This window comes from Calidris pugnax, unplaced genomic scaffold (assembly GCF_001431845.1).
Source record: "Calidris pugnax isolate Ruff unplaced genomic scaffold, ASM143184v1 scaffold123, whole genome shotgun sequence".
Taxonomy (NCBI): domain Eukaryota; kingdom Metazoa; phylum Chordata; class Aves; order Charadriiformes; family Scolopacidae; genus Calidris; species Calidris pugnax.
In genome coordinates this window covers 522,816-542,075 of record NW_015090876.1, presented here as the reverse complement: position 1 = coordinate 542,075, position 19,260 = coordinate 522,816, and the positions used below count along the sequence as shown (strand labels likewise).

The 19,260-nt window shown below is 39.4% G+C and overlaps 1 protein-coding gene across 1 annotated transcript in view; it reads left to right on the top strand.

Annotated features, from left to right (window-relative positions):
• Positions 1-19,260, top strand: part of SDK1 (sidekick cell adhesion molecule 1) — a 411,416-nt gene that overhangs the window by 230,805 nt on the left and 161,351 nt on the right. The window contains exons 6-7 of the mRNA XM_014946238.1: positions 17,338-17,449; positions 18,396-18,586. Coding sequence (XP_014801724.1) covers positions 17,338-17,449; positions 18,396-18,586 — 303 coding nt within the window. The remainder of the gene's footprint in view (positions 1-17,337; positions 17,450-18,395; positions 18,587-19,260) is intronic.

Here is a 19,260-nt window from a genome sequence, read left to right as displayed (position 1 = left end):
GAGAAGGGTTGAGGACTATAGTCTTCTTTATAAAAGTTAGTAAGTGAATAATGTGTCATTTTAAAAGGCTCCTCCCCCACCCTGCCCCCAAACCAGGGGAATTAATGCAGGGGAGGAGTTTTTATGAAACTTGGCAGCTCATTCTGTGCATCCCCAGCATTCAGGGTGTTGCTTACCTCTAATCTTCTTAGTTCGTGGTCAAGTTAAAAAAAACAACCACCCTAAAGCTGTCGAACCGTACACAGATGTGTGTATATATATATATATGTGTGTGTTCAGAGACAGCTCAGATTGAGCTCTGTCAGGGAGCAGAGGAATAACTCAATGGGCCAGAAGAATGTCTGGAGAGGGCTGGAGATCAAATTCATGTTAATATTCCTCCATTAGAAGGAATATTTTTAATATGAATTGCTGAATCAAGTCTTCAAAGATATATCAGAGTAATGTACTAACTAGTAATGTAAGCTTTTTATTTCGAGTGGCCTAGGGAATTTGCTCTCACCCTACGGATGTATCCGTAGGTACAAGACACCTGGGAAAGGGCAGGCGTATGGATGAATTCATCAAGTTGCTTCCTTAGAAAGTGGTCCTTGAAAGAACTGAAAGAATCAAAACATTTTGATTGCCCTTCTCTTTTGCTTCCCCTTCCTTAAGGAAAACTGTATTTTCTTCTGGGAAATACAGGAATCTGTCACCACAGACAAATGGGAAACTGTGATTTATAAAGGTTACAGAGAGAAAATTCAATTTATTTTTCATTCTTTCTAAAGAGAGAGAGTCATATCCCTTCTCGACTATCCCTTAACATCCTCTCAGAAATGGGATGACATCTGTCGTTTAAGCTCACTAAGTACTCTTGTCCCAGTTCCAACTTTCGGTTGTGGTAATCAAGTGATTAGAGAGAAACAAACTCATCCCAAGTTATGTCTTCAGAAGCCATTTTTATGTACAAATAAAAAAACACCATTGAATTCCTACCCAGGAGACTTCCCTAATATAAATTATCTTTGAAGCATCTAGTGTCAGTGGTACACGTAGCTCACCAGTGCTGTGCTGGTAGCACCGTGCACCCCGTCTGCTCTGCCCAGTGTGCTGCTCCAGCTGCTGGCAGAGACACACTCAAAAGATGAGCAAAGCAACAGCAGTTTACCCAGCATCTCATTTAACCCTTTTGATTTGTGTCATTGATCATAATGATGGACACAGGCTGGAAAATAAATATAAAATTAACAATTTTGAGTCTGACAATTTTCTTTTTTTTACCTTTCAGAAAAATGCTCCTTGAGGCAAGAAATATCACTTGCCATCAGGTAGCAAGGATCAGGCTTTTTCAGGCATCAAGTATTGTCCTTATTTTTATGTGTTTGTTTGGATGCTGCTATATTTCCTTTAATCATCTGGTTTTAATTTTTTTGAGCTTCTAATCCAAGTGGTTACAGATAGGGTTATGTTTAAGCAAGAAGTTAACGAGGTCTCCGATTTTAAGAAATACATTCACTTGCCTTCCTACCAGGTGAAAGTCTCAAATCCCAAGCCTGCTGTTTGAGTACTGGCTGTCAGGGAGCAGGGAGGGCAAGCTGCTCCTCAAGAGTCAGGAGCTGAGAGTGACAGCAAGGTCCTCCCCAACAAGGGACACAGTAAGGACCAAGCTCCTGAGTTTAAAGGCATCTCCTCTCTCCATGGGTGTAGGTCTTGCATGAGGTTTCTCACAGCTCTTGCTTACACAGCTCTCACAAGTTAGCTGTTTTCCCAGCACCTGACCCAAGGTTATAATACAGCTGAACCACATCAGAGGTGACCTTGGTGCACAGGAAGGAGAAAAAGGCTGCTGAGCCCACTGGTGGAGATGGGGCCCCAATGCTGACCTTCTGGCAGCACTGAACCACGTTCCAGCTGGGGATGATGCTCTTCCAACTGCTTTGTGGAAGTAAATAGCAGCCAGGGGTTGACTGAACATTTAACGGTGACTGCATCTTTGTCTAGTGGAAAACTGGGAAGGCAAAGAACTGCTGGTGGTTTGGATCTTGGAAGGTCTTGGTTCAGAGGCTTGAGAAGAGCAGTCCTTCCTGCCCCGGGGCTCCTTGGCTGGCTCAGTCTCAGGGCAGGCAGTGAGTCCAAGTGCTCCCAAACAGCAGAATTACACACCCACTACAGAGGCTTGAGAAGAGCAGTCCTTCCTGCCCCGGGGCTCCTTGGCTGGCTCAGTCTCACTGAATGTTCTGCAGTGTTTCAGACTGTTTTTCATTTTGGCATTTTTATTTTTAAATATGTTGAATATATACGTTTGATCTTTTCAGAAAAGTACAAAAGACAGATATGGCAGAAAGTTAGTGTAGAGATTGAGGAGCAGGAAAGCAGATTTTTAACACTAGAATGTAACCTGCTGTTTGAGTGGCCTTAACATACGCTATGATCTAGGGTTTAGATGTTCATTTGTAATGCTTGTAATAGCTAAACCTCAGTTAAATTGGTGTGATGACATGTGCCAGAGTCTGCAGGCAGCTCGAAACAATAACTCTGAGAAATGCAAATTGCTTGTTTTATTCTCATGCTGGTGTTGCCTGTGAGAAAACCTGGGAGAATACTCTGCCTTTTATCCCCTCTCCTGTCTGCTGTTGACCAGAGGGGCTACAAGTAACTGTCCAGCATTGTCTGAAAACTTGCAGTAGAATTTAATTTAGATTGCCGTATCTCATTAGTAAATCTTTCAACTGAGAACTGACCTGTAAAGGGAGCGTGAGAAGAGGAGACAAACTCAGAACCTGCAAGATCCCTATGGATATTGTGTAGCATCTTCTTCTAGTTGCAGCATGGAAAGGAAAAAAAAGCTTTTTCCCTCCTTTTATTTGAGTATAGCCAAAAATGTTAAAAGGTTGGAATAAACAGGTCAGACTCTTACCTTCTGTAGCCCTATTTCAGTAATGTTTGTCCTTGGCTCATTTTCACCACACGAAAAATGGAGATAATGGTTCTTACGTCTTCTGTAGAGGTCTCTGGTGTGCTGGTAGAAGCAGTTATTATTTTTCAAGAGCACTTTCTACTTCTTGCGCTTTCCAGTGGTAGTAAATTGTACTTTTAATGGTTGGAGTAAAGGTTTTGTGCAGAATTAAATCAGCTTTTTTAAATGTTCCACATTCTCTCTTTTCTGGCTTTTACATTTTATGCATTTGTATGCATAGAGAGGAATTAGAAACAACAGAAAAATCTCTGGCATCTAAAAACATTTGTTCTAAGGCATTTTTGGTGACTTATTCTCCTACATGGGATAATAGACATAAATTTGTTTGCAAGGTGCTATTTTTTCGCATTGTCTTTTACATTAGCTATTGCTATTAATTATTGTGAGTGATACCTGTGATTCACTGTAAAATATACAATTTTATGTCCATCCTGTCTGTATTAAGAGAAGGTTCAACCATTTACCCCTTTCAAAGACAGCTTCGAGTATTTCAAAATGATTTGCTGAAGATTCTTAATGCCTATCAGAAATCTGGTCATTTTTATCCTGCCCATGGTGACAAACCTAAACTTTGTGACAAGATAAAAAATGGGAAATGTGGGAAATTTGCACTTCAAAGCCCACATTTCCAGACCTTTTGGTACACATTGAAGTTGAAACTTGTAAATTTTTCCATTTATGTTGTTAAATAAAAAAACCCAAGAAGAAAACAAACACAAAAAAACCCTCCAAAACCCACCCAAAATCAACAACAAAGCCCCACCCTCAATTTGTGCCTCATTGCTTGCTGAATTGAGGTTAGTGGTGAGCAATGAAAGCATGAACCCCAAGCACTTTCCATGTGTGAAATAAATTGCTTTATTGAACTTATAAAATCCTCAGTATATCCAAGTCTGTACCACACAAGAGCTCGGGGCAGCTGTTTGTAGAGCCCCAGAACATGCAGGTTATGTAGCCTGGACATGGTACTGGTACCAGTAACTGCTGTGCCCACTTTACACTGGGAAGTGCGGTCTTGCCTGTATTCCCTTCCAAGTATTGAGTTCTGGGGTGCAATAAATGCTTGAGTGTGAAGAGCTTTATTTGTAAGTTATGGTGGGCTCCGTTACAAAGCTGCATTAAAGCATTTTGCTGAAAAACCAAGCAATCCTTTTCTCTTTCAAAAGTGCTAAGTGAAAATGCATTGATTTTTATTTTCTTTCAGCAACCTCAATAGCTCAAGATTATTACTATTTTTAAGGGTGATAGAGAAATGTCAAAAATGCTTCATCTGTACTTTCATTTTTATATATCGCCCACCAGGTTGTGGTTTTTTTGGGTGGGTTTTTTTGTTGTTGTTTGGGGTTACAGGCTTTGGTGGCAGTAGGAGGGAGACATTATGGTTTATTTCGAAAAGCTGCTTGTATTTCTGAGCTTTCTCAGAGATTTTGTGGTTCAGTAAGTAACATATTTTATTGTTTTGGTTTTGGTCTGTGCTGTAAATCTCTTTGGCTCCTGAATAGCCAAATGATCTGGCACACCTAAATCTCTTCTTTATAATTATATGTGAAAGAACGGAGGGGAGAGAAGGATGATAAATTCTGTGACACTGTGTAGGGTGTTTTCAGTAGCCTGTAGAGAGGCTGGCACTGGCTTTTGATATTACATGTGATTTATTAATTTAGTGTTTTCTTTCACTGAAGATAGGTATGGATGCACTGAGTTTGCAGAACTAATATCACAATCAAAAAAGCTGGCCAGAAGTCCCAAAGGAGAAAAGTCAAAGCGGGCTCAGCAGAGGAGGCTGGTGGCCACCCCCTGCAGGACACCTGGTCCAGCTTCCAGCTGCAGCCAGCTCTTCCCATCCTGGCCTCCAGTTTTGTTTTAGCTGATTAGTATAATTTTAATCCATATCTAAATGCATTTGATGTGTGTGTATAAGTGATTCATCAGGTATTTAAGAAACGTATAGTTGTGGCACTTCAGGGCATGCTCTAGTGGCCGAGATTGTGGGGATCTTTTGTGTGTGTATGGTTGGACTCGGTGATCTCAGAGGTCCTTTCCAACCATGAAGATGCTGTGCTCCCTCTTAGTTCTGTTTAAGTAGTTTCAGGAGATGGTATGTCTATGAGAGAAAGCAAGTGTCAGTGTTTTGTTGCCAAGTTGGGCCCTGCAACATGTTCTTACTGGTTTCGTTGCTCTGACGTTTGATAGTTCTGCACTAACGCAGCCCGTTCCCATCCGGAGAGCAGATCTGAATAAAATGGGTTGATTAAATCTAAACAACGTTGCTGTGTTCTGCCTAATCACACGCTGCCAATTAATTTCAAACTGATAACCCAAGGACATTTTGGAAAGTGACAGCATGTTTCTAAACCTAGGGGTGAATTTGCTTCTTTCTAAAACAGAATGAAATAGATGTCACTTGTATTTCAAAAATACACAAACACATGTATAATGGTATGTTTCCTAATGTACCATTTTTCTCATTTTATCTTTCTCTAATTTTCCTTATTAACTCTAATTCTGTTGTGACATCCTGATGTCATATTACGATGATAGAAATTTCAAAGAAGCAGCACGAAACGTGAAGTTTCGGATGAGCTGGGAGACAAGAGCACCCTGTGGAAATAAGCTTCTGTTTTTGGCTATCAAAGCAACGAGTCCTTGTCACGGGCAGGAGAGGCTGTTTAGCATCCACACAGCCAGGAGCAGCGAGCCAGGTCTTTACTGGGAGGGGAAGAAGTCAGTGCAAGACAGAAAAGACATCGTACCCTTAAACTCCTCTCTTATCTGGGAGCCGCAGATAGGAAATCATAAGTACATTAATGCAAACAGCATTTGTACTGGCCAAGTAAGGTACGACTAACAAATTATTTTTAACAATGCCGACACAGCCCATACTGCAGAAATACTAACAAAGAGCCCTGAGTAATAACTTCCCCTTAGATTTCTTTTTACAGTACTCGCAGCATTCTCTGAGCGTGCTTTTAGGTACTGTGTGTAAATAGGCTGATACAAAAACCTATTCCATCTTCCAGAGAAGAGAGATGCTGGTTTATTCTTACTTCAGAAAATTAAATGCTTATCCATCTGTGGAATAATTTTTTGAATGAATAAGTTTGTAGACTGTCTTTAGCTGGGTTATTGTTTGCTCTTTTGGAACATTCTTCGCTTCCACAGTTGTTTTGTTCTTGCTACAGAGGAAATACAGCAATGTGTATTTTTCTCCCTGCTGAGGTCTGAGGCAACCTTATATTATAAAATAACCAAAGATTGATAATCACAAAGGCTGCAAAGGGAAAGCCTCACTTTATTTAGAAGAACATCTGTGCTATAAAAAGGAAGAAAAATTCTTTCTTTTGATAGAAAAAGATTTGTTTGGGTCCGGAGCTCTGCTGTGTGCATGATTTTGCCCTGCTTTTTTATTTTACGGTACTCTAAATATATAAATGAAATTTCATGTGCTTCTGAATCTCCGTGACCTGAACAACTCTACTCTTATTATGGGTTTTATCCCTTTATAGAAGAAAAGGGAAAAAGTAGTATGATATGGTCAGGGGGATGGAGAACTTCAGACCATATGGAGTGGACCTGAGGCCCCTGATAACCTATTTCTCAAAACATTATTTTGACAAGTCATTCCATATGTTTGGTTGAGTTAGTTGTTGGAAGAAGGCTGTGGGGTATCTTCTTGTTTTTCAGATCTGCTCTCTTTATGTAAAGACTTGGAAATAGCAGACCTTTGGGAGCAAGGTAGCAATCTGGATCCCCAAACGTGTTTCTCATATATATAAATAGCATGCAGCAAGAGTTGACCTTGAGCTTAAAATGCTGCTCAGCGAGTGCATCTTGGTTTGAATAGTTCAGCTACAAAGAACAAAACTGCCTATTTAGTTCAACGTTATAAATATCTGTAGAAGCGCTCTCCTTTAAGCCTCCATAAATTGTTCCGTGCCTGTAGCATCTAGGATCTGAGGACAGGTTTTTAAATTTGGTTGGGTTTTTTTCCTCTCTTTCTTTTGAAGTTCAAATGATGTTTATATGTAGCCAGTTTTAATCCCTGTTCTTAGAGTGGATTTTCTGGAGAGAGCTTTGATCGACACCTTGCTTATCCAAGTAACTCCAAAAATGTACTCGCATGGCTTTAATGGAGTGTCTCTTGAGTACAGGTTTTTTTTAATGGTGGCTGATTTGGTGGCCTGTACACATTTATTGGCACCAAATGGCTGTGACACAGAAGCTCTTCCTTTCACTACGAAGGACAAGTCAACTGTGGAACGCTTGCAGATCCATGGAACACTTTCCTTTTTGTCTTTTGCTTATTCAAGGTGATGACAGATTTAAATTCTTTTATTTAACCTTTTGGGAAGTTCAAAGATTTTTAAGCAAGCAGTCAGATACAGTAGATGTCTGGGTATAAGGAAATCTCTAAAATGCAATAATATTTATTATTTTCGTGTATTTCCCAGGTATCCAATAGCGTTCTCCCAAACCTAAGTTGATGCTAGAAAACTGCAACCTTTTTTAAACTTGGAGCCCAACTGAAATTTAGTGTTAATTTTAGCTTTCTCAGGACCATTTTTCAGACAACCAGTATATAGATGCAAGTGTCTGCTTCCAGTGTATTGTACCATGACATCAGGTTCATTTAAATAGATGCTACAAAGAAATAAATCTTAGAAAGTCACATATGATCAACTTGTATGTATTTGTTTTATGCTCTACAGAGCATATTTAATCTTCAGTCTTCCCTGTGAAAATAGTGCTTCAATTACTGTTGTCATAAAATAAATTATAATTTCCCCCAAAGTCACTGGAGATGCTTTTCTTTATTAAGTCCAGTGAAGGATAGATGAGAATGTCTCTCTTATTTTTTATTTTTTGCTACCACCCTTTCTTTTCTAAGTAGAAGAGTGTTTAAGCTTGTTACAAGTAGGAGAAGCAGCAACTAGATTGTCAATTGTGTCTTTTTATTTGTGCCGAAGTAAGGAGTTAAGAAATGGATTTATTTAAAAAAAAAAAAGAAAGCATCCCATGAAGATACATTTGAAAATAGATGGCAGCGTTTTATTGTCTCCCATTTCTCTTTCTTTCCTGCTGCTTGATAATAACCCAGAATCCGCTGGTGAGAACTGCCGCATCTGAAATAGCAGCAGTTCTCTGATTTGTGTAGCACAGCCGTGTCCCCAGCTCAGCTTTCCTCCTTCACTTCTTCTCTCAGCCCTTGTCTCACCACTGAGTTTTGCATTTCTGGACATTATGATTAACTGACAGCTCTAGTTTATTTAACATGCAATTACTGGTGTGTGGTTTATTAACTTAATTTACCTCGATTAAGAAAGCAAGCAGTAAATATCCAGATACGTGAAGCGCCAAGGCTGTAAGATGTTAGAAGTTCCCTTTTGTCCCCAGGAGAAGGCGACCCTTGCTGTCTGCTGCAGAAATCCATGGAACCCCCGCCAGAACCCATTTCCTCCTCCTAATTACACCCCTGTTTGTATTTGAAAGGATGCTTCTCTTACGATGCACTAAAACGCGTCACAAAAATATACAGCCTCTTAAAAATAGTTTCCACTGATGAGTTAGTTTAAAATCTTTTTTTTTTTTTTTTTTTTTTTAAAAAAAACGTAGGCATGCTTTGGATTATATTGCTAAAACCCCAAAGGTTTGGATGCTGGCAGCGGAGGCGCCGCTCGCCACCACTCTGCCTGCTGCCTCTCCTGGGCTTTGGAGCTGACTCTGAGGCTAATGGATCCACTGCCAGACCACGGATGGGGTTTTTTCCCCCTCTTTTAACTGCTGTTGAATAAGATTACACACTCTATCCACTTATATAGCCGATATTAAAGCTATCTGGTGAATTGAAAAGCCACCTGAGTGTTCTTTAGCTAGAATAGCTTGAGGCTATATATTTTTTCATGTTAAAAGCTCTAATGATGTGCTGGATGAGAAGTTTCTAGGCAGAAAGAAACCCCTCACTGTGCATGGGGGAAGGTCGGGTCAGTGACAGAGACTGAACTTCCAAATTGCTCTTTTTGCACGAGGAGTTGTGAGAAGGGAATTGATGAGCGTTGGAGCAGAAATTTGGTCTGCTTTTGAATTTAGCTGCTGAATCATCACAGGGGCCCATGTAACAAAGCAGTGGCTTAATTTCCTTAAAACTACATGGGACAACAGTAGAAATTTATTTCTGAAGCAGTCCTAAAATACAAAATCAATTTGGAGACCTCAGAAAAGGAAAAGAAACAAGAAAACAACAAGAAAAAAGAAAAGGAACAAGTCTGTTTTCTGGAGGGCTCGCCCTCAAACAGCAATTGCTGGGTCACCTGCACTTAATGGCCTGTAGAAAACAGGCAAAACTGGGGAAAAAACGAGATTTCCTATCTTTATCCCCGTCTATGGAGCAGAACTGGTGAGAGACAAGCTGGAGAGACTCTGTCACCATGAGTCACCCAGCAGTGGTGCCCCTCCTTGGGCACTGCACTATTTGTTCTTTACAAAAATACATTTTTCTGTTTGTAAATCAACTGTATTTAGGCGCCTGTTTCTCATTATGTCCAAGAGTAGACCCCTTAAAAACTCTCCACAAGGTTTTAGAAGCTTCTCAACCTGTATTTCAGGTTCTGTTTTATCTAATAAAATATATAAACCTCCTCTCTGCTGTAATATCTGCACAGAAAAGGGTATAAGTCATCTTGCGGATAGAGTCGAGTTCTCCATTAATCTTTCACTAGGGCTAAAACTAACAGCTCTTGCTGTCTGTGTGAAAGTCTTTACAGAGGGGGGAAAAAAGCTGTTACAAATGCGGCTGTTATTTGTTTAAACATTTGGAAGCATTTAGAGTGTGATGCTAGCTTTGCTTTTTTACCCTTGCTCCTATTCTTTTGTTTGTATATATTTCAGTGAATCCTTTCAAACTTGTCAGACGAGAAAAGTTTGGCTTGTTTAGCGAAGTAAAATTAAGACTGTGAAGGAGTAGGCTTGTTTTCTATAAATATTTTAGGATGTAAACATCACAGAGGGAGAAAACAGCTCTTCAAGCGAAAGGACAGCTTTGGCAGAGGAACAAATGGGGTACATTGGCCATGAATACATTTAAGCTGGAAATTAGGAGTGTTTTTAATGGGTTGAACAACAAAGCTCTAGGAAACTTTCCAAGCAGGAAAGTGGAGATAAAAAAACAACTCAATATTTTTACCACAAGCCCCAGTACATTCAGAAACGGGATTGCGTGATGGGATGTCGGAGAGAGGGAACCAGGCTGGCTCAGGAGGTGTCTCTAGTCCTGCTTCAAACACAGTCAGCAGGAAGCTCCATACACATAAAATATCTTATTGCCAATGTTTTGCATAATTACTACTTTTTTTCCATTTTCTCCTTTAAGGCTCTATTTCTGTAATATATACTTACTTAAATTAGGAATGTGGGCGTTTACACTCTCCTCAAACCAACCAGCAAGTACCTGAAGTTAAGTGCATTTTGAACAGTTTGCAGAATTGCAAACTTCACTGGGTAAATCACATATTTTGTAGGTGAATTTCTAAGGATAACTTCATTCTTGGAAGTGAAATGCATGAGGAAGTGCAGTTGTAACATAGAGGGCGTACCCCATAGGCCCAGGTGGGCAGGAAGGAAAGGAAAGAGGGCAGTTTTTCAGGCACTTGCTTTATGATTCAGCCAAGATTAATTTATGCAAGGCTTCCTCAACAGTTGTTGATGAAATCTTTCGTGATTGCTCCTCTTTATCATATCTCCCCTCATACACTGGATATTTAATTTGTGATCTACTCGCTCTGTTTTGTTCTGTGGTTTGTTTTTTTTTATTATTATTATTTTATTTTCCTTGGTTGGTTTTTGTTGACTTACAGTAGCAGCAGAAATGAATCATGTGTTTGATCTGATACAGGCAAAGCTCAGTCACATTGACAGAGTACATCAAGTCAATAAGTAGAACTGACCTAGATCACTCCCTTGTTTTGCTTGTATTGTGTTTTGTAAACCTTTTTCATGTCTGGTGTTTTATTCATCTGCTGTGATGTCTGCTGTCTGGATCAAGACAAGGACTGTGTATTTAAGAAACCACTTGCTGTGATTGATTCAAACAACTAGGCCATTTCCACTATAAATTTGATCCATAAAGCTAAGATACTATGTTGCTGCTTTTTTACTTCTTTTTTTTGAGTCTAGAGTCTAGTTTCTCAAAGGTTCAAGATCAGAAATCGGGTTAATAAGTACATGTTTGAGGAGTCTTCAGATATTCTCAGGTACTGAAAAGTCCTAATTCTTCATACACCAGCTCTGTACTCTTAGATTGCTAATTATTTTATAAATGCATATTTCTGACTCAAAATCCATCTGCAGTTTTAATGTTATTCATCAAACTAAACAAATGTGACCAAGAATCCTCACAGGAAAATCCCTGTTATTTTCTTTACATGTAGAAATGTAAACAGAGACCTGGACAGTGCAGAGGAGTGCACAGCACCATCACGTATTGCCCTTTTCTTGAAAACGAATATAGTCCTTGCTACAATAAAAGTGGAAAAAATGAAATTGTAACTTTTATTATCTTAGCGCTCTTTCGTTGTATAACCTGTTCATCTTCTCTCTAACAGGTAGAGAACAAACAGACAAAAATGAAATTGTAACTTTTATTATCTTAGTGCTCTTTCGTTGTATAACCTGTTAATCTTTTCTCTAAAAGGTAGAGAACAAACAGAAAAGCCATGTTTTAGCGTAGAATTTTATGACTGAGAAATACACTTCTTTTTGTTTTGTTTTGTTATTTGCATAACTCTTCTCTCTTGTGCCTGCAGGTGGTTGTCAGCGTTTGCTGGCCTGTTGATCGGGCTCCAATTCCTGTTGTGCATCTTGTACTGCAAAGGGGAAGGGAAATTAATCTATTATTGATCAGGATCCAATTCCTGTTGTGTATCTTGTACTGGAAAGGGGCATTAATCCATTAGGGGCTGATAATCCAAACCATCTGCAGGTTGTACCTGAAAAAAGAGAAATGTATTCCATTAGATAATTTGTAAGGTTGTAGGTTGGTTGTTTTTTTCCCCTCGAGCAATCCTGAGATGCTCTGTGATTGTCATTTCTCCTCTTTTCTCATATTCTGTTACATAGGCAGAGATTGCACATTCTTGATGCCTTAATGGTGAACTATTTATATGTAATATTTTTGCTATTTGTAGTGGACTTTTGTCTCCTATTCTGCTTTTTTCTAATACAGGTATCTGTAATTTGGCAATATGAAACTTTGCATGCATCCTCCATAGTAATTGCAAAGGCATTTCTGCATATTGTGCAAGCCTGGAAGTCTGTAGGAAGTTTATGGGGAAGGTTTTCTAGTCTTTTTCTCCCAGGATAACTTATGGTTTTGAAGTTCTGTTAAAGTATTCAATTCCTCCATTAGCTTGAGGGTAGTGTACTGGTGATCTTTTCTGTGAAGTGCTTTTATCCCATAGACAAATTTCATAATATGAAGAAGTAATTCCACTTTTGGATACTGATTGCTGTGAGTTTCATTCTTCGCTGCAAACAGGATGAGAAGTAATTGCAGCAGTAACTAACTACTTAGTAGTAACTAAGTAAGGGTAAGGATGGCCAAGAGTCAACATCACGTTCCAGGCTCAACCCAATACTAAGTAAATGAGGGTCATTTGAGTGATTATTTAGGCAATCCTCCCTCCTCCTGCTCATGGTCACCCTGGTTGTGTTAAGTGTCAATGAAGACTTATAAGCAAGCCTCAAAAATTAGACTTGCCATTTTTCTCCAGTCTGAACTCAAGCTATTACTTCTTTTGAAGAGATAAGCACTTTCTCTCACGTTTTATTAAGGCAGGTTTGCACTGTATCTCTCTGAGATGAATTTGAGCATCCGTTGAAGTAACACTCTTAATATTCTGCACCACAAACACAGATAAAGATAAACTTTGCATGCCATTTTGTAAAATCTGGGAAAGAACCTAATGTTTGTACACTTCTGAAGGGGAAAGCACCTTTTGTATCTTCAGTCCCATGCCCTGAGTGAGGTTTCATCTCTCTTGGGAAAATTAAGCACTCAAGTGGCTTTGATACAGTCTGTGATCTTTATAAACTGTAAATATTTAAAATTCCCTGTACCTTACGTGGCAATATATGTAGAGAGATAAAACCACTGTCTTTTCAGAGATGATAGGGCAGTCTACATAATTATTCTATTTAAATAACAGATTAAAATTCTACAGCTCGTCAGTATTAAAAAATTAGTGTTATAGACCACTTGGGACAGGTTTCAATCTTGGTCAGGTGACAGGAGAGAAGGGGGCAGAGCAGTGTGATCCAAGACCAGTGTTGTGCAGCCATATACAGCCACTGGTGATAAAAACAAATAGACTGTGCAAGAGGTGTTCACTCTTTCTCTCTTCCCATGATACATCTCTGCTTTATGCAGAAGTGCCAGATCCTTGAATGCCACAGTCTGGAGAGTTTGTGTTTAGAGGGACAGAGAACCTCTGAATCTTTTCCATTCCTTGTTCTCTTTTTCTTTTTTTTTCCTTTCTCAATTTTTCTAGATTTTTGGCTCTTTCTACCCCCTTCCCTTTTTAAAAAAGTCTAGTATGGAAAAATAATACTTGTGCTGATTTACGTCAATGCATTTGTATTGCTCTCCAGTCTCAGTGTCTTTAATAAATATTTCCTACTAATGGATGTGAATCAGAGAAACTGAAGCTCAGTCATTGAAACAAAGGATACGTGGGAAATTGAGCAGTTCTTAAATAATGTGAAACATCTATAGGGGACCATGGGATGGCAGGGAGGGGAAACGGGCAGTGACGAATGGGGAGAAGCTGCCTGAGGGAGGGAGGCAGGAAAGGAGGAGGTGATGAAAAGCCTGAAGGAAACAGCACAAACCTGGAAAATTGGGGCAAGAAAAAGTCTGATGAAGTAAAAAAGGAAGAGTGAAGAGGAGAAAAAAATTCAATTGATTTCTACAAAGGATTTTCAAAGAAAATGTCTGTTTACTAACAATGACATTCTCGATTGTATTTTAGTGTAGCACCAGTCAAGTAAAATCATGTCAGCGTACTGCATTAGGAGGCAGGAGAGGGATGGAGTGGCTTTATTGACAGGTAGGATAAGAAACTTGGAAAGTCTGGGTAGTTTTTCATTATCTGATTGTTTGAATATCTCTCTACCTTCCACAGCCAGGCTGAAGTCTGATTTGCTGCATCGCACCATCAAAACAAAATCACAGGGTTACTCCTCACCTAGAAGAGTAGCCTGGCTACCCTGAGATTCCCACCAGGGGATTTCTTACAAAAAGATGAAGTTCTGAACGGAGAGGGTGGACACACAGATCCCACATTACAGCCCTAGTGAGACTTTTAATCTAAAGGAAAACGAAATTCCTCCTTTGATATTTTGAGCAGCCACAAAGCAAAGCTGCAAACTGCACCCTGCAAAGGGAACCAAGGACATGTCTTTGAGTTTTGTTTGGCAGAATTGGGGTCAGAGTGAATTACGGCAAGTGGTTTCTTTGTGCTGCAAAGGGAAACTTAAACTGTCTTTGAATATGAAATAGGAATATGCATGCTGCCAGGGTACTGTTTAGATAATACTTTGAAATGTTGTTGTTCTCTAGGTAGGTTTGTTATATCTGCAGCTGACCTTTGTAGGGATTTGACGAAGAATCCAAGCCCTAACCATTTTGATGAGCCCTCTGTATCTCATCTGTATTAGTTCACCCACTCAAAATCTTTATCAACAGCCTGCTTTTAATGGATTTGTTTCAGAGATGGTATGAAATGAAAATAAGCACTTTATGTGTTTGTGTTCTTGTTACGGTTAGTAATAAAGTAAAAAGAAAAATCTTATGTTTTCCTGGTTGCAGGCGGAGTAAGTGCACTTTTCTCTCCTGCTTATCTGCTCACCTCACAAAGAGCCATTCGCGTACGGTGAACTCCTGGAGGTTAGAACAAAGCTACCTTCTGTTCCTCAGCTGGTCTTAGTGGGCTTGAGCCATTCTTCAGGGGAGCTGATAAGTCAAACAAGTGGTTTTCCTCTTTTACAGATGGAGATAAGAACCGATTGTTCCCAAATTAGTAACTCGTGTGTTGACCTTTTAGCATTTAATGTTGCAAACCTTCATCTTGCACAGAAGTAGCGCTGAACAGAAATGCTGAGGCTATTTCTTCTCAACAGCAACAAGCCACTAATCTGATTGCCACTTGTTTTCTATTTTTTCAGTTACTATCAGGAAAATTCTTGCCATGAATACCTACAAGACCACCATGGAAATCTTCTTAGAAAGTAGATTTCCTACCTGATAGCATCGTGTTTCCAGGAATGTTGTTGAGCAGAAGTAAAATCTGCTAAAAGCTTGGGTTTTGAGATCCCATGTGAGTTGTATATATATGCTGTGTCAGGTCAACAGAGCATATTTATGGGAAAAAATAAATATGAGCTTACCACTTCCTTAATTACTATTCTTGGATGCTTAAATTTATTCAGATGTGTGGGTGGTATTTCTTAAATATTACAATTCTACAGCACGCTTTTGTCTCCCATAATACACTGTTCACTATCAATTACAAAAATGTCAAATGGTAAAAATTTTTTTCATTCAGTATTCAGAAATCTGCGAACCTTTTGCACTTTCTGAGCCCCATTACCAAAACCTCTGCCTATCCAATAAGTGAAAACAAATGCCATATTTATGGGAAAAAATAAATATGAGCTTACCACTTCCTTAATTACTATTCTTGGATGCTTAAATTTATTCAGATGTGTGGGTGGTATTTCTTAAATATTACAATTCTACAGCACGCTTTTGTCTCCCATAATACACTGTTCACTATCAATTACAAAAATGTCAAATGGTAAAAATTTTTTTCATTCAGTATTCAGAAATCTGCGAACCTTTTGCACTTTCTGAGCTCCATTACCAAAACCTCTGCCTATCCAGTAAGTGAAAACAAAAGTCAAATGGCTTTTGGCATGCCAGGTATGAGATAAGCAAAAAAATCTTCTATCCATTTTCTGTTCTTTTGGGAATTATCTTGAAAGACAATGCCAGGGCTTCACACCTCCAGCAGAGGCTGTAAAGATGATTAAGGGACTGGAGCATCTCTCTTATGAGGAAAGGCTGAGAGATCTGGGTCTTTTTCTTCTGGAGAAGAAAAGACTGAGGCAATTCATCAATGCTTACAAACATCTAAAGGGCAGGTGTCAAGAGGATGGGGTCAGACTCTTCTCGGTCGTGTCCGGTAAAAGGCAACAGGCACAAACCGGAGCACAGGAAATTCCAGCTCAACATGAGGAAAAGCTTCTTTCTTGTGAGGGTGGCAGAGCCCTGAAACAGGCTGCCCAGACCGAGTGTGGAGTCTTCTTCTCTGGAGGATGTGTTTTGTCCAACCTTGCTCTGGCAGGGGATTGGACTAGGTGGGCTCCAGATGTCCTTCCCAACCTCTATGATTCTGTAATTTTCCAGTTGCCCATTCTGTTTAATAGGCATGAGTTAGTCTCCTTTGCAGAAAACCTTTGATGAACTGGCTTGCTTTTGCATCAGTTTAGTTTTATTTTCATTACTTTTCCCTGTAATTCGTTTATTGGATTCTGTATCTTTAGAAAATTTTATTACTCTGTTATTCAAGCTAAAAAATAGCTAATTTTTCTTTCCCAAATGAGTTGCTTGAAGCAAAGTACCTATGAATACATGGGTATTTTAATTCACTTACTAAATGTATACAGAGAAAATTTACAAGCAGCCTTTTTCCCATTTTTTTAGTGTCTGCTGACTGTTGCATAAGCTAAATTATTTACAGTATGATGCCTCACAAAAGAGTAGCAGATTTGGGTTATTTACTTTACTGATAAGAAAAAGGGATTGAAGTTGCTGTGATACGCTGCTTTGTTAATTTTATATTTGTTCCCCAGTGTGTAAAATCTTTTTAAAGAACTAACATGAGTATTGGCAGACTCTTTTGAAATGGAGTGGAAGTGGTAAGATTAAACAAAACATGAAAAGGTCTTAAAAATATAAGTCAGCAAGTGTTTGATAAAAATAAAAGTGCTCAACAATAGAAAAACCTTTAGGATGCTTAATTTATTTGCTCTCTGTTTGAGAATGGCCCTTGCACTCCATCTGGGAGTAGTTCTTGGGAGTTATGTGTTGTGAGTGATACCGGGCTGGGTATATTGAAACAGCGTGTTTGTACAGTATAATGAAAGCCATCAGAAAATGGGCCTGCTGAAGATCTCCCCTTAATGAGGAGATTAAAATCCATGGCGAGGTTGAAGAGTGAAATTTGCAGCTGTGTCTCCTGATGAGATCCTTTGCCTGGAACGTGTCCGTCCTCTCCGTTTGCAGATGTAGAGGGTTTTCACCAGGTTTCCTTCTGCCCATGCAGGTGCCACAGACCCATCTGACACCGTGGCTCCCGTCATCGTCATCCCCCCCAGGAACACCAGCGTCGTAGCCGGGAGCAGCGAGATCACCCTGGAGTGTGTGGCCAACGCAAGGTACCTTAAAGCAGGGGGGTTGTAAGGGATTAATTTTAACACACTGTCCTTTAGCAAGAAGGACATAGGAAGTTATTTTCATTTTTTTATTATTTTAATGATTGAAGCAGAATGCAGCATGTAGCTCTTCAAAGTAACCTTATGAATAATTTAATTTTTCCAACGTTACTGAATTAAACCTATTGATTTTTCTGGCCAAACACTGATACAGGCAAAGTTACTCTCCCACCTGTTACTCGCACAGTGAGGAAAAGAAGTGTAGTGGTGTTCAATCAGGGAAGAGTTATGCTAAGGGTTAATAATATTTCAGCTGTACTGGCTTTTGACATGAAAGGTGATATTGTTGAACAGCCTGTGCTTGCCAGTAAATAAATTAGCGAGGATCTCCTATGAAGTAATTTATTACAGATGCTCTTATTTTACAGTGGTTATGGCTCAACTGTTCATAAGGCACCATAATAGAGTGTTCAGAGTGTTCCTCCTGTGTTTCCATCTAGTTGGCCTTGAATAGCCTTGAGTTCCAGTGGAAGTGAATAGTTGAAGTCCTCAGATGATAAGAAGACCAGCTGATTCACTTTCCCCTCTGAGAACAGAGATGTTCTTGATATGGTTAATATTGTTTTGGTAATTGAGTTATAGTGAAAATACTTCCCATGCAGCCGATTCCCGTAGCATTATTTACTCCTTTTGCTTAGAGAAATCAAATTATTAGCACTTAAGTTCTATTGCTGTATGAATTAGCTGTACTTGCATAATGCGCCTGAGTAGTCCTTAGTCTTGATGTGTAGAAGTTACATATATACATTTAATTCTTAATTACAAGTATCAGGGATAGAGCAACACCAAAAGTTTTATAATCTGTATGTAACTGCCAACAAGACTGTTCTCTAATATATATGTTTTATTGTTGTATTTTTGTTGTCGTTTTGTTTTTAAACCTCGGTAGACCTCTTGAGAGACTAAGCATGACCTGGAAGAGAAATGGAGTAAAAATAACCAGTGGCATTAGCAGTTTTGGGAGACGACTCACCATCACCAACCCAACCTCTGCCGATGTGGGGATGTATTTCTGTGAAGCGAAATTGAGAGACAGCACAGAGGAACCAGCAAGAGCGAAAGCCTTCCTTTCCATAATGGGTAATTATCAAGGCAATGTGTTTTACTAAAAAACAGGCACTGGACTGAGGTATAATAGGAAATAAAATTGATATTTTAATATTTCATTGACCTTACATTTGAACCTTTCTTCGGAGAACAGAACAAAGGAGGTGAAGGAGGGTTATCTTCCAAATTAATTCAGCTGTTCTTTCCCATGAATATAAATTCATCAAATAGATTTTTTTAAAACACTGATGTGATTCTGACTCCCCTGTGAAACTATACATTTAATCAGAAGTTGGGGAAATATAGTAGTAAAATCCTTATTGGGCAGCTTCCACATCTTGGCTTTTAAATGCATTAAATCCTGATTAACTCCCAGCTTGCTTACATCTAGTTTTAATATGTCAAGTGCCTGTATTTCCGAAAGCAGCCTTTTAGGAGCACTTCTGTGCGTTGTCTGCTGCAAGTGCCAGTCAGGGGGCCAAGGACGTTCCTGAGCACAGAGACAGGCAGATATCATTTACTGAGGTAACAAAAGGGAGAAGAAAATGCTATTAAAGTCGGTGCTACGTGCTAGGCCTTCGACTCCAAGGGAAACTTTGGACTTAGTCTTTTTAAAGGGACATTGGTGCCCTTTCAGAACCTGTTTCCACCGTCGCCTCTGGTTTCGCTGTAGCAAGGAGGTTGCCATTTGGAAATGGTAGTGACTG